We start from the raw sequence: 13,436 nt of genomic DNA, 5'->3' as shown, positions 1-13,436 counted from the left end.
CTCCAGTTTGGAATGCATTTCAACGGTGCAGCGGCTACCACAACTTTTGGTTTGTGGTTTCTAATTCTGATCGATGCGGACAAACTGTAGATTTGGCAGTTTATTTTTGGGAGCTCTCAGCATGGCCACAACTTTCAGAAGTTCACGAGCACCGCACGCAGTATAGACCAGATGTTGCTGCTCTGTAGTAGGAAATGAAAATGAGTTCGTTTTGCATTTGGGCACATGCATGGCGCTGACAGGAAAGGCGAATCCAATAGTTCAAATGGCACAGCGTGTAGTCGACTATGTTCTCGCTGGAGATGTCAACAACAGAAATCAAGACAAACTGTAGCAATCATTGAAAGTGAGCATGGTCCTTCCATAAATTTGATAAATGAACACCATTAGGGACCTACACATGACATAAGAGTGGAATCTGCAAAGTCCAATCTTGTGTCACATCATTGCAGCAAACAACAGCATGAATACACGGAAATGAAAATCGTAGTGGCTGATCTATATATACCATGGAAGAGAGGAATGGAAATGAAAATAGATGGGTAAAAGATGAACCATATAGATGTAGATGTGGATCTACCATCAAAATGGTTAGAAGAGGAAAGCACGAATATTGGGCCGTTCTCCTGTCCATTTACAATCTTCATAAATATATATATTTGATCTTTCTGGGATATGTACGCACCACGACAACCAAAACCTCGCAAAAACTAAAAAGAATGCCAACTCTATACCATCTAACGCTCATACAAAGAATCAGAAGTTATGAATGAAATTTCTCCCATCTCGCTAGAAGGGAGCGAATACTAGACAACCATATGTAGTAACCGATACAAGATAGCAGCTTTCAAACTAAATATATATATCAAACTCGGGAAGAGCGAGCACCACCAAGCCAATCCAAACTGAGGGGGATCCTTATCTTCTAGCATTCACAGCCTGACGAGCGTTGTTGCCTTCCAGCACCGCCCATGTCGATTGTATCAGGGAGATATCTACAAGAATTTAGCAAAACGTCAATATAGCTGCTAACATACTGTTAGTGCATCTCCGTGTTGCTATTTTGAAATGCCCTCCCCTCCGAGGAAAATAATCGAGTAAGAATTATCCCTTTGTGTAAACAACGCATCTACTGCAAGAAGTAAACTTACATATCTTCTTCAGGTTCATTCTTGATAGCATTCCTTGCTATACACTCGAAAGCTGCTTCCACATTGAAGCCTTCTTTAGCAGACGTCTCAAAATAAGGGATGTTTCCCTTGGAAGCACACCAAGCTTTAGCCTTTTTCTCAGAAACCTGAAAGACAAGTGGTCTCAAAAATATCATAAAGTATATATATCAAGTGAAAGCAAGAAAAATAGGCACTTTGTCGCGAAGAATACTCACAGTCCTGCTGTTACCACCATCAACATCAATCTTGTTTCCAAGTAAAACAAAAGGGAAATTCTCTGGATCTGATGGGCTAGCCTGCAACAGGAATGACGGGCCAAACTTTCAATATACCATACATATTGCAGTACATTTGATCGACCGGCAACTAAGCAAGCTACTTACTTGAATTAGAAATTCCTCACGCCAGTTGTTGAGTTTTTCAAACGACTTGGTAACATTGACATCATATACAAGAACACAACAGTCAGCTCCCCGGTAAAACGCCACACCGAGACTCTGAAAACGTTCCTGTCCAGCCGTGTCCCATATCTAGGTTCCAGGAAAAACAAAAATGTGGTAAGATTAAATGAGAGTGGAACTATTGTTTCACAAGGAACAAAGTAGACAGATGTACATTCTAGTGTTCTCATAAAAATAATCAGGCTATAGATATACGTAATGATTAACTAGCTAGGGCAGTGAAGATTTGGGGTTAGTTCGCTTTTTTTGTCCCAATAACGCACGCAATCCACGCTTCTTTGCAATAGAAGAAGAAAGACACACAGCAGCAAGCACAACAAAAATGAAGGCTTCACAGCAACCAAAAACAAAATACACGCAAAAGCAGAACAGAAAAAAAAAACTATAAGCAGCTAGGCCATTTGCACTAGCAAAATAACATCAACCATATTAAGCGTCCGGTGAATGCACACAGAGTTACTTCACTGAATTGTGCAAAATACATAATTTAGGTAATAAAATCATTGGACCGATATTAACGAAAACGTAACAGAATGTTCTTCGTATTTGTTTCCATCTTTTTTAAAGAGAGTACAATTATTTTCACTTGCAGTCAAGATTATTTAAGAATGTTGTTCATACTTCAGTTCATTTCATCTTAGAAAAGTATCTAATGTTATCAACTAGTAATCACAGCCATCAGAATATTTGTAAATCAAGTAAAATAGCTAAAATCAAATCAAGCAGCATACCAAATACAAAGTTTGCTATTGTAAAAAAGTATCTAATGTTATCAAGTAATCACAGCCATCGGAAAATTTGTAAATCAAGTAAAATAGCTAGAATCAAATCAAGCAGCATACCAAATACAAAGTTTGCTATTGTATAACTAAAAAGACAGTGGACTCCAAAAAAAATCATTTGTTTATGCTTATTCAAATAAACTACCCGGCGGGGATAAAAAGACAAATGTCTGAACCTCAGGTATAGGTATAAATGAATTGTTTGGCTATCCCATATGGTCATATCCTTGATTTAAATATGATGAATGAGAGATGGGCCATAGAGAACGCAGCTGAACAGGCTGTTTCATTGCTGTCCTGTTAAATAGAAAAGATGGCAGGGTCTCTGAACGTTCAATACTCTAGTCCAGATTTAAGAAAGTTGAGTGCCAGCGGATAACAGCTCAACAAAGTAGTTCATTCCCAGTCATAAAAATCTGGAAATTTCTTAGTCTTAACCAAAGCAAGCAAGTCGGTACATGGTCCATAAAGTTCGAGTAATGGTACCTATGTGTTAATCAATTTATGACAATCAGAGTACTGCAGTATTGGGACGCATCAATTATACTATATGTAACAGAGTAACAGAAAGAGACCCCAGAGTAAGATAAAAAAGGATAGGACCGATGGCTACAATATAAGTAATATTGCATAGCTTTTTAATAGTAACTCACATTAGTGAAGCCATAACTTAGCAAAAGTCATGTTTCCTCTGGACTTGGCCAGATTTTATTTTTCTTTGTTCATGCACATAGTGTTGGGCCACTGGAAGGTGTAAGACAGCTTTCTCTCTGTCTTAATGCACAGACATGCAATTCCCCTGCATTGTTTCTAATTATTATTTTTCCCTCTGAACTACGGTCTCAGTCCTCTAATCCTTGAGAAATTGTAATATAGAGGCAGTGCAAACCAAGTGGACAACTGAACTAGAGCTGAACTGATGTAATTTCTTATGACATAATGTGCCTTTCGATTGGGTAAGGTAAATCTACCCTAAAAACAATCCAACCATCTGTAATCGCATTAACCTATCCGATAAGCACCTACCAGCAGAACGTTTGCAAAAGTATATTCTTTCGAATTGGGTAAGGTAAATCTACCCTAAAAACAATCCAACCATCTGTAATTGCATTAACCTATCCGATAATCACCCACCAGCAGAACGTTTGCAAAAGTACATAACTCTATAATAAACCAAAAATGTCGCTTATGTTGACCTGAATAACTCAGGAACCAACCTTCTCAACCTGTCATAAACAAACTGCAGAGTACAAGGGTCCTAGTTTAGTAGTACTACCACTAAACTTGATCATCATCGGACCTACTCAAGAATTCAGAACACTAACCAGAGAATGGGAACTTTTCGGTTTCACGCAAGTGTCACATACTCACATCTCTAACAGCATAGAATCTGTTAGTGTTCTAATACACCCAGAGCTAATTGCCCAACAATAAAACTAGCACCAAGCACGTCAGTAGTAGATTGAATGAAGAACCTGTAGAGTGAAGAGGCGGTCGTCGATCTTGACCTCCTTGGTGAGGAAATCGGCGCCGATGGTGGCCTTGTACTGGTTGCTGAACTTGTTGTTGACGTACCTGCACAGGAACCAACCACCCAAATCGTTCAAACCCCCCGCACAGAAATAACCCGAATCAGACGAATCGGACAGGGAGAGATTGCCGTTCGGCCTTACTGGTTCATCAGCGACGTCTTCCCGACCCTGACGACGAACAAAAACAAAAGCGCAGGCAAGGGTGATCAGACAACAGCGGAACATCACACCCGAAAGGAAATCCAAAACAAAAGTGGGGTGGAAGGCGTGAGTGATTGCCGCGCACGCACCCGCTGTCGCCGAGGATGATGACCTTGAGGAGCATTCGCCTGCGCGACGCCATGGCCGCGGATCTGGGGCGGAGGGCGGGGCTACGCGCGGGGCGGGGGGTAAGGGGGGAGCGGGTGCTGAGGAGGAGGAGGAGGTCGGAAGATTTTGCGCCGTGTGTTGGTCTGGTTTGCTTGGCTTTGCTTTGGGATTGGTGTGTGCGCGCCGTTGTCACGGGAAAGGAGAAAGATCGGTTTTGTTGGAAGGCTTCGCCGCTCCGCCTCCACCTGTTTCGTTTGGGTGGACGCGTTGCCGGGCGGGCGAATTATTACTCCGTCAATTTTTTAGAGTAGCGACAGACAGACAGACAGCAGTATTGTTTTCATTATTTATTAATCGTCGATGATAATAAAAAATAAGATTGATTGGGACAGGCAGATTTTGTCCAACTGATGGCTCTGTGCTACCTACAAGTATGATAATTAAAAATTATTATTGTACACGGTTCATCCGCGTCTGACACATATATGCATGTGCACACGGTGTCTTCAGTGCTGGAAAGAAGGGACTAATGTACTGCCGACTAGTAACTGTTGTCTCTTTCATACTGCACCTGCTACAGATTTTACGAAGAAAGTTAAGTCAGAATGAACGCAGGCAGGGGTCGTTTGGTCTGAGGCTAAGATTTTATTATTTTTATTTTTTTGAAACAAGGAAAATGGCTTGAATAAGAAGGTTTAAGAATCTTGGCCAAAGGCCAGGTAACAAGCATCACTCTCGCGGCATTACATTACATAAATATTTCGCCTCGACAAGGCACCACAATGAAGTTTCCGCTTTGATGTGAGTTGCAATCACCCCGACCGGAATCACGGTGCTGCGGAACACATGTGCATTTCGCTCGTTCCAGATTTCCCAAGAGATAAGAAGCATAAGGGAAAGAAGCGCCCTTCGAGATTGTGACCTCCCAGAAGCAATGTTGCGCCACCACTCCTTGATAGGAACCATGCCTCCCCAATTCGTAGGATGGACATCATGTAAACCAAGCCATGTTTTGATCATTATCCAGACTCTAACTGGGTAACGACATTGGAAGAGAAGGTGGGTTATTGATTCCGGCGTTTGTTTGCATAGCGGGCAAAGGTTACAGTTTGGTCAGCCCCTGCGCTGAAGCCGGTCAGCCGTCTATATCCTATTGTTGATGGCCAACCAAGCAAAAAAATTGTATTTGGGAGGAGCCCAATTCTTCCACATCAAAAGAGGCATATCCGAGGCTAAGATGGACACACCTAATGTTTGTTAGCTCAATAAGAACACCATTGAAACTCAACGGTCTTGCATAAACCGACCGGCACCTTTTGTCAACAGATTCTGAATGCTACTTGGTTTTATATTGGAAAAAGTTTATCATGTTCATATCATATACGCTAGCTAACTGGAACGCAACCGCAGCTGCATGACTGCAGCAGACGTTGGGATGCTTCGGCTGCACCAAAAACAAATGAGAGGGGAAGCATACAGCCTGGTCCAACGAATCCATGCCTGCTGTATCTCCCTGGCTCTTCCCCTGAACTCAACAGCATCTCGTTAGCCAGTTAGCTTTCTTCCAAGCATGACACCAAAGTTCAGACGGCTGACAGCCAATGTATGATCATGCATCTACGGAAAGATGCAGTGCAAACGGAAGTAAAATTGCCGAGGAAGCACGTAAATGCGTCTAACAAAAGAACTATATATATATCTCAAGAACAAAATATCATTTTTGTTCGTTGCAACCAAGTCAGCTGGCAGCTTATGTGAATTCAGCTATGCTGTGGATTTACAAATAATGTCCTGAGGTTAACTCTCTCCAAGGAAAGGGAAAGTGGTCATCTCATGGAAGCCTGGCTCTCGACGTCGCCGTCGTCTCGCTTCGTACTAGTCCCCAACTCCACCTCCTGCGTCTGCTGATGGCCGTCGCTGCTCGGGACGGACGGGTTCTGGTGCTCCTGCTCGTGCTCGCCGCTGGACGGTGTTAGCTGGCTGCTCTGGAAGCTGCTGGTGCCGAGCGCCATCTTCCTGAACTTCTTCAGGTCCTCGTTGTACTGGCTGGTGTCATACTCGGAGCTGGCGTGCGATCCCATGAACCGGCTGTGGCCAGGCCGGACGCCTTCGTGCAGATCATCCAGCGACACGTCGCCTTCCAGGGCCCGAACAACCTGTTCATCACAGAGGATCGAGGTTAGCTTAACTCCATCTAGCACACAATGGGGATGAGGTCGAAGTAAAGAGTGATGAATTTGTGTCGACGAGATAAGGATACAAGGGAAGAAGAGAAACAGGTGTAGAAATGTACCTGGCTCATGCGTGGGCGTCGCCGTGCAGAATGGCGTACACATGCGGCTGCGCAGGCGATCATCCTTGCCATCTCGTTATCATTGAAATCGATTCCCATGTGGGGATCCACTAAAGCATCGTGATTACCATCCTCGAGTGCTTGTGTCATCAAAGGCCTTGCCTGCAAGGAGAAAGAAAGGAAGAGGATCCAACTCAAATATAGATGTTACTAGAAAGGTACTCCGTATCGAAAACTTGAAGATGGTAAACTCTCTGACAAGAATAAATACAAAGGTCAAGGCAGCCCATTTTGTCGACGAATAGCAAGTAAAATATGAAGGAATAGATCCTATGGTTGTTACTTCAGAAGCCCAAGGCAGCCCTCAAGGATGATTGGAATTTAGTGACAAGATTAACTACAGTAAATCTTATCTAGGAATAGATCCCTTGCAGTATTTTTTAAGTTAAAACACCAAAAATTTACCAAGAAATACTCCTCTTCCAAAAAGACCCATAAATGAAAATGAGTAGAAAAAATACAACAATGACTAATTTGACCAGCACGGTGGACAACAAATTTAACTTACCCAGTCAACCAAGCTGTCATCCATATGCGCTTGCTTTGAACTTACAGGCCGGCGTCCAGTTATTAATTCAAGAAGCATTACTCCAAAAGAAAAGACATCTGATTTCTCAGTGAGCTTGCCAGAAGAAGCATACTCTGGTGCAAGGTACCTAAGGGGAAAACAAGACTATCAGGGCAGTAATTATCATACAGCAGATTGCACATTATGAGCTAGAACAATGTCGATCTCTTGCTATATATATCATCATGATTGATCTCATTTCAAGCATTTGAGATACTCTTTCACTGTCCCAGAAAGCAAAAGGATAGTTTCACTGGAAGATCGAACTTACCCAAATGTGCCCATTACTCTGGTGGAAACATGGGTGTTATTATCAGAGGTTAACTTTGCAAGTCCAAAATCTGCCACCTGTTAAAAAAAGGTTTACTTAGTGAATTACACATCTAACAGTTTGTATTAGTAGGCTGATATTAACTCTGTTTATGATGATTGGCTACACATCAATTTATCACAACTCTCAACCTTAGTTTCTAAATTTACTCATATCAACCAATGACATTCAGGATTTTACACTACACTAGCAACTAAACTTAGTTGGGACCAGGGGAAGAAAGACTCTCAGAATTCTCAGTAGAAATGAAACACAAAGGAAAATGGGTATCATGCCTTAGCTTCACATCTGTAATCCAGAAGAATATTTGATGCCTTTATGTCACGATGAATGATCTTTGGATGGCCTGCGAAGTACAGAAATAAAATCATGACAGAACAGCCACATATCTTTTTCAATGTGAAAAAGCAAAAGAAAAGCATAACAAGTAGGTATGTGTGTGTGAGCTCACAGTCTTCGTGAAGATAGGCCAATCCCTTCGCAGAACCCAAAGCAATACGTAGTCTTGAAGGCCAGTCCATAGTTGGTCCACGCCTTCCTGAAAAAGAGGTGAGAAATAACCTGAAGGCAATAACAAATGCTCAAGAGAATACAGACCAAATGAAGATAGCAGCTTTTTTGCATGACACGAGCTTCAGAGCAATGTTTTCTGGATCTTCAAGAAAAAGGTAGCCAATAAACCTAGAAAGCGTTGCCCCTTTCGGGTGGTAGCAAAAACAAAGTTGTATCTTCCCAGTTTGACAAAATCAGGGAAAGTTATTAAAGACTAAAGAAAAGGTGGCGATAAAGCTGATATCTTCTGGAATGGATTTGGTTGTGATTATTATTACCATTAATGAAACTCTCTTGCAGTCATGGTATTTCATTTTCTGAACAATGCAACTGCTCAAATTGTCAATTTACTCGAACAAGGTCTCTTTTTCATAGCCAAGATAATAATTTAAATCATGTAGTACCACAGATTTAACTTTGTAAATCACCCCGATAATTACTAACCGACAACTCATACGGCAACTGATAACGATAAACTGGCAATAGCTAGGATATTCATGGGTACAAAATATGGAACCAAAAAATACAAAAGATGGCATAGTTCACTTTCTCGGACAAGATTAAAGAGCATTCTGAGAGAGAAGAAACAATCATGATTGAAACATAGTGAGAAAACATACCATGTAAATGGAATTCTAATGTGTTATTGGGAACAAACTCATAGACAAGCAACCTCTTATCTTCAGAAATGCAATAACCAACCAACGTCACGAGATGTTTATGATGTACTCGGCTGATAATCTCAACCTCTGCCTGGAACTCACGCTCTCCCTGCCCACTTCCATCTCTCAATTGCTTAACGGCAACTTCTGTGCCATCTGGCAGCACTCCTTTGTGAACAAATCCAAAGCCACCTTGCCCGAGAAGATTAGCATCGGCGAATTCATTGGTCGCCACAGCCAACTCTTCATAAGTAAAAGTGCATTTCGAGAAGCTGAGGGCGTTGCCAAACGGTGATTGCAGGGGTCGATTCTCACCGCCGCCTGAGAAATGTGAACCCGAACCACTGCTGTTTACATTGACCGGAGGCGGCGGCTGTTTAGTGGAAGGATGTGAATTCATCTTCACAACATGATCAGGGGGTGGCGGAGGGGCATTATGCTGCCACCCATATTGATCCCCTGCAGAAGAACAAGAATCATAATTAAAGATGAGAGTGACTCGTGTTGAAAAATAATAATTACAAATGGATTCCCCTGTTACAAAATCTAATAAACAAGAAATGATTGCACGAAGTTTAAGAATGAAGTAGACACATTTACATTTCTGATACTAAGTTACTAACACACTTCGAAAAGGAGAACATACTTTCCCTCACAGATTTGCCTTGTACAAATCAGATTCCATGAAGAAGAATGAAAAAATATGCAGACCTAGTGGTTATTTTATCCTTTTCTCGAAATTGCCCGTTTGGATTATATCAAACAAAGATGAAGCTTCCTGTGATGACTACCCCATACTAAAATTAGCCATGCTAATATATTAATAAACATATAGGTTAAGACATACTAATATATTTCTGACGGAAATTTTGATATTTTTATGTCCATAACGCCATAATAGCATGATTAAAAGAGGACCCATCTTGAAGGCACCAAAAAACTGGAACGTAAGTCATACTTGTACGTCACAAGCCAACGCACATTTGCCAAGAACAGCGGGATAATTGCAAGCGACAGCGATGTGCCTTGCTAGTGAGACAAAGAACGCACATGAGATCTGTATGGTACTGTATCTGCTCCGAGACAAGGAGTCATGGAGGGTGCACAGCTGCCATCTCACCTTTGAACGGCGGCGGGGGCGGCGGCGGCGGCGGGTGCCCGTAGTAGTGCAGGTGGTGGGGCGGCGGGGGAGGCGGAGGGTGGTGCGGGTGGTGCCGCCTCTTCTTCTTGAGCATGCAGAAGCAGAGCAGGCTGGCGAGCAGCAGCGCGATCAGCCCGCCCACCGCGATCCCCGCCACCGTGGCCGTGTTGAGCGCTGAGCTCGTCGGCGGCGGCGGCGAGGCCTGGGCGGACGGCGTCGGACGATCGGTCGGCGGAGAAGGCGTGGTCGACGGGGGAGACGGCGCGGCGGGCACCCCGGGCGCCGTGGGAGGCGGGAGGGAGGGCGTCGCGGGGGTGGCACCCGGCGACGGGGGCGTCGCGGCGGGCGTCGACGGCGGTGGGAGTGGAGAAGAGGGCGGTGGCGCAGGCGGCGAAGGGGGCGTCGAGTTGGTAGCGGGCGGCGCGGAGGCCGGGGGCGGCGCTGTGCGGTTTCCCGGCGGCGAGGCCGGGCCCGGCGCGGCGGGCGGCGACGACATCAGAAGCCCGCCGCGTTAGACCAACTTCGCCGCTGGCTTACCCGCGTTGCTTCCTTGCGACGTACTACTGCTACTGCAGTAGCACTGCTCCTAGTGCTTGAGCGAGAAACGGAGGGAGCGGGGCGAAAGATAAGCGAAAAGGGAGGAAAGGTGCCGCTTTCCGCTCCGCCCGCGGTGGCGGTGGCGGTGGTGGTGGTGGTGGGGAATTCCGAGCGGGGATTGCGACCGGTGGCAGTACGTCGTACGTACGTAGCAGCACTAGTTGGCGGCGAGTGGAGTCTCTAATGGTGGGTGGGTGCGTGGAGGTGGAGGTGGAGCCCGGCGCGACGCGACGACGGCGGGAGGAAGGAGAGGGCCGGGGTGGGAGTGGAATAAAAGCGCGACGACAGCGCGGCCGTGGCCGGTAAACGTGCGACTACCTTCACGTCACGCGGCACGGCCCGCCCGCGCTTTCCGGTTCGCCCGCGAATGAGTTCACGAGAATCGCATTCCCCCCGTCGTGTCGAGCCCGCCGGTCGCTGGCCGGCGGGGCCAGGGCTCGGATGACCCCGCGTGTCGGTGAGGTAAGGAGTCCGGGTGGACCCCGCCTCGTCGGGCTTCCCTTGCCGCTCAAGATACTGATCGCGATTACGCGGCGGGATCACACGCGACGATTACGCTGATGGCGAAGGCCGTTTGCTGGGATATGTGGGCCCGCTTTGTCAGTGGCCGGTTGGAGTGGGGGTTTCCTCCTTCCGGGCGACAGGTGTGCCTCGTGGCTTGAGGGAGAAGCCTCTGCAGCTGCATGTTAGCAGCATGACACGGTGGGCCGTGCAGCTCCCTGACGATGTCAAGTAGGAGAGCTGCAATGTCAAGTAGTGTCCTGAAAAATGGCAGCTTTCCCGCGAGAAAAAAATGGCAGCTTTCCTAAAGCAGTGCACGAATTGATTCGTATAAATGCTTGCAGTCAGATCAGGTCGATCGGATTGGATATGTATCCACGATAAAGCGTACCGTGCTTACCGCTTCTCTGAATTGCTGATCGATGATTCCACTGCACTCTTCTTAAGTAAGAAAATTAGTTGTGTCACCTTCCTTTCAGGTATTCCACGGAAGAAAAAAAAAACACGTGACATGCGTGTAGCATGAATGCAGAAAACACGAGGTGGGTGTGAGCGAGGCGGGGTCGCTTCGCCGGTGGCAGACTTCGAGTCAACCAACCGTCAACGGCGGTGGTATGCGTGTTATTTTGGATTCGTCTGAAATAATCTGTTTCCCTAGGGTTGTACTAGTAAATAAGTACTGTAACGAGGGTGGAGATAATGCGCGGATCGACGGCCTTGTCTCTCACATCGACCATATCTAAAAAGCGTGACATGTCAACTTTTATCAATGTAGTGTGGCAACATCCATAAACCCCATACACACCTCGCATTTACTACGTTTCATTGCAATCGCTAGCCATCCACACCTCCTAATCTCTAGTTATATCGACTACGACCACAATCTGTTCCGTACATTTTTCGTTTGCGGCAAAACGCAAGTATACCTTTAGCAGACGTATAACCAATTTTTGAATAGCTCGTTCCTCAAAAAAAATTGGATAACTTTGATCTCAAAAAGAAACCTTTGGGTCTTCGAGGCTATGATTTTTTTCTAAATTTTTGACACAGTCTTTGCTACAGATTGCTAAAGATTATTCTTTCAAGAATTTCCCATTTTAGTTTAGAAAAAAAAAACATTGGAGCACAGCTTCACTCAACACTAGCCCAATGAATGCCTATGTCTAATCTTTTTTTTTTGAAAAGGAGGTCATCCCCGGCCTCTGCATCGGAGAGATGCATGCAGCCACTTTAGCCTATGCTAATCTAGATGGAGTGGCGCTTAGCAATCTCTTCCAAATTTGATAGGCGGAGAGGACGCCATCGCCGGATGTAGGCGGAGCTCCTCTCGAGTCTGGAGCTTCCGGGAGTAGCCCCCTTAACATCCAGACAACATGGATCGGTGTGGGCTGAAAGATTTCATTAAACAGTACATTGGTCGTCTCTTCAACTTGAGATCTTCTGGTTCTGATGACATATTGAGAATGGCAGACAATATATTTTAACACATAGACATCATTTTTAGCCTCCGGGAGCATTTGGTGACACCACAACGACATGGCCTTCAATATTGTCTTAGTCTCGATGTATGTGATCAACGATAAAATCAGGACTTAAGAAGATCGGTGGAGTCCGGCGAGGCGGCATTTTGTCCAGTGTGTTGCAGTGGCAGTGCCGAAGTCAATTCTTGTAGATGTAGGGGTCGACCTTTTGTCTATGAAATTGAGTATATCTCAATGACGCGTATTATAAACAATATTGGAGAGGGAAAGGTGATTAAATCATGTAAATTATGATAAAGTGATACGCAGGCACACTCACCCTATTCATATGAGCATCTTTAAGAGATTGGGCGAGTAAATCTTGAGATTAATTAACTGATCACTGCGGGTGCCTCGTAGTCAAAAAACATCATAAGCCTAGAAAAATGCAATCATTAGAGCAAAATCTGTTATGCCCTCGCTAGGATTTTGGCCCTCCTTTGATTACAATTATGGATACAGGAGGAAGGATTGGGGAAGAAGGAAAGGGAAGTTCAGCATGTGCTAATTCTCGGTCCCCTCTTCCTGCCCGTGCTGCACCTCCTTATTTCCCCTCCTTGCTGCTGGTCGTCGTCTGCTGGACTTGTTGGGCCCGCCAGGCTCGATCGAGCTGGCGACTGCGTCTTGAGGCCTTGGGCCTTCTCCCCGGGTTGGGCCACCACATGACATTCCCCACCCCTTGCGGCGCGGCTTGACCCCAAGCCGTGTGAGTAGGAAACTGTTGATGCAGAATAAAGGCTTCCTCCCAGGTATCCTGATCTTCACTTCGGCCCGCCCAGCGCACCTTGAGGCGAGGTTTCAACTTGCCACCGCGCTGGAAGAGCTGCTTTTGCACCACCGCCTCAGGACGGAGAGGACACAGCGATCTTGGAGCGACCATGGAGACGTCTGGCTCGCTGGTCATCTTGGGCGGCACTTGTTTCTTCAGCTGCGAAACATGAAGCACGTTATGGAT

General features: G+C 45.4%; 2 protein-coding genes across 3 annotated transcripts; both read right to left on the bottom strand.

Moving 5' to 3' along the window:
- Nucleotides 1-627: 627 nt before the first annotated feature.
- Nucleotides 628-4,481, bottom strand: LOC125529667 (ras-related protein Rab7). Its single transcript, XM_048694092.2, has 7 exons — nucleotides 4,238-4,481; nucleotides 4,089-4,115; nucleotides 3,891-3,990; nucleotides 1,556-1,702; nucleotides 1,388-1,468; nucleotides 1,152-1,297; nucleotides 628-995 (listed from the first exon to the last, which is right to left on the bottom strand). Exons 1-7 carry the CDS (start codon nucleotides 4,288-4,290, stop codon nucleotides 926-928), a joined length of 624 nt encoding a protein of 207 aa, XP_048550049.1. The 5' UTR covers nucleotides 4,291-4,481; the 3' UTR covers nucleotides 628-925.
- Nucleotides 4,482-5,926: 1,445 nt separating this feature from the next.
- On the bottom strand, nucleotides 5,927-10,734 carry LOC125543341 (proline-rich receptor-like protein kinase PERK15). 2 transcript variants are annotated; one of them, XM_048706657.2, is made up of 8 exons: nucleotides 9,843-10,730; nucleotides 8,681-9,181; nucleotides 7,960-8,046; nucleotides 7,784-7,854; nucleotides 7,449-7,525; nucleotides 7,118-7,265; nucleotides 6,550-6,711; nucleotides 5,927-6,412 (listed from the first exon to the last, which is right to left on the bottom strand). In XM_048706657.2, the coding sequence occupies exons 1-8, from the start codon at nucleotides 10,357-10,359 to the stop codon at nucleotides 6,083-6,085; spliced, it is 1,893 nt and encodes a 630-aa protein (XP_048562614.2). In that variant the 5' UTR covers nucleotides 10,360-10,730; the 3' UTR covers nucleotides 5,927-6,082. The 2 variants fall into 2 exon arrangements, with proteins under 2 accessions (XP_048562614.2, XP_087402782.1); XM_087546656.1 differs by having other exon boundaries at nucleotides 7,784-8,046; nucleotides 9,843-10,734.
- Between the last annotated feature and the right edge of the window lie 2,702 nt (nucleotides 10,735-13,436).

The sequence above is a fragment of the Triticum urartu genome, chromosome 3A (genome assembly GCF_056163025.1).
Source record: "Triticum urartu cultivar PI428250 chromosome 3A, HENAU_Tu73, whole genome shotgun sequence".
NCBI classification, from domain to species: domain Eukaryota; kingdom Viridiplantae; phylum Streptophyta; class Magnoliopsida; order Poales; family Poaceae; genus Triticum; species Triticum urartu.
Note: the sequence above shows the minus strand (reverse complement) of the source record. Positions and strands in the feature narration are given on the sequence as shown.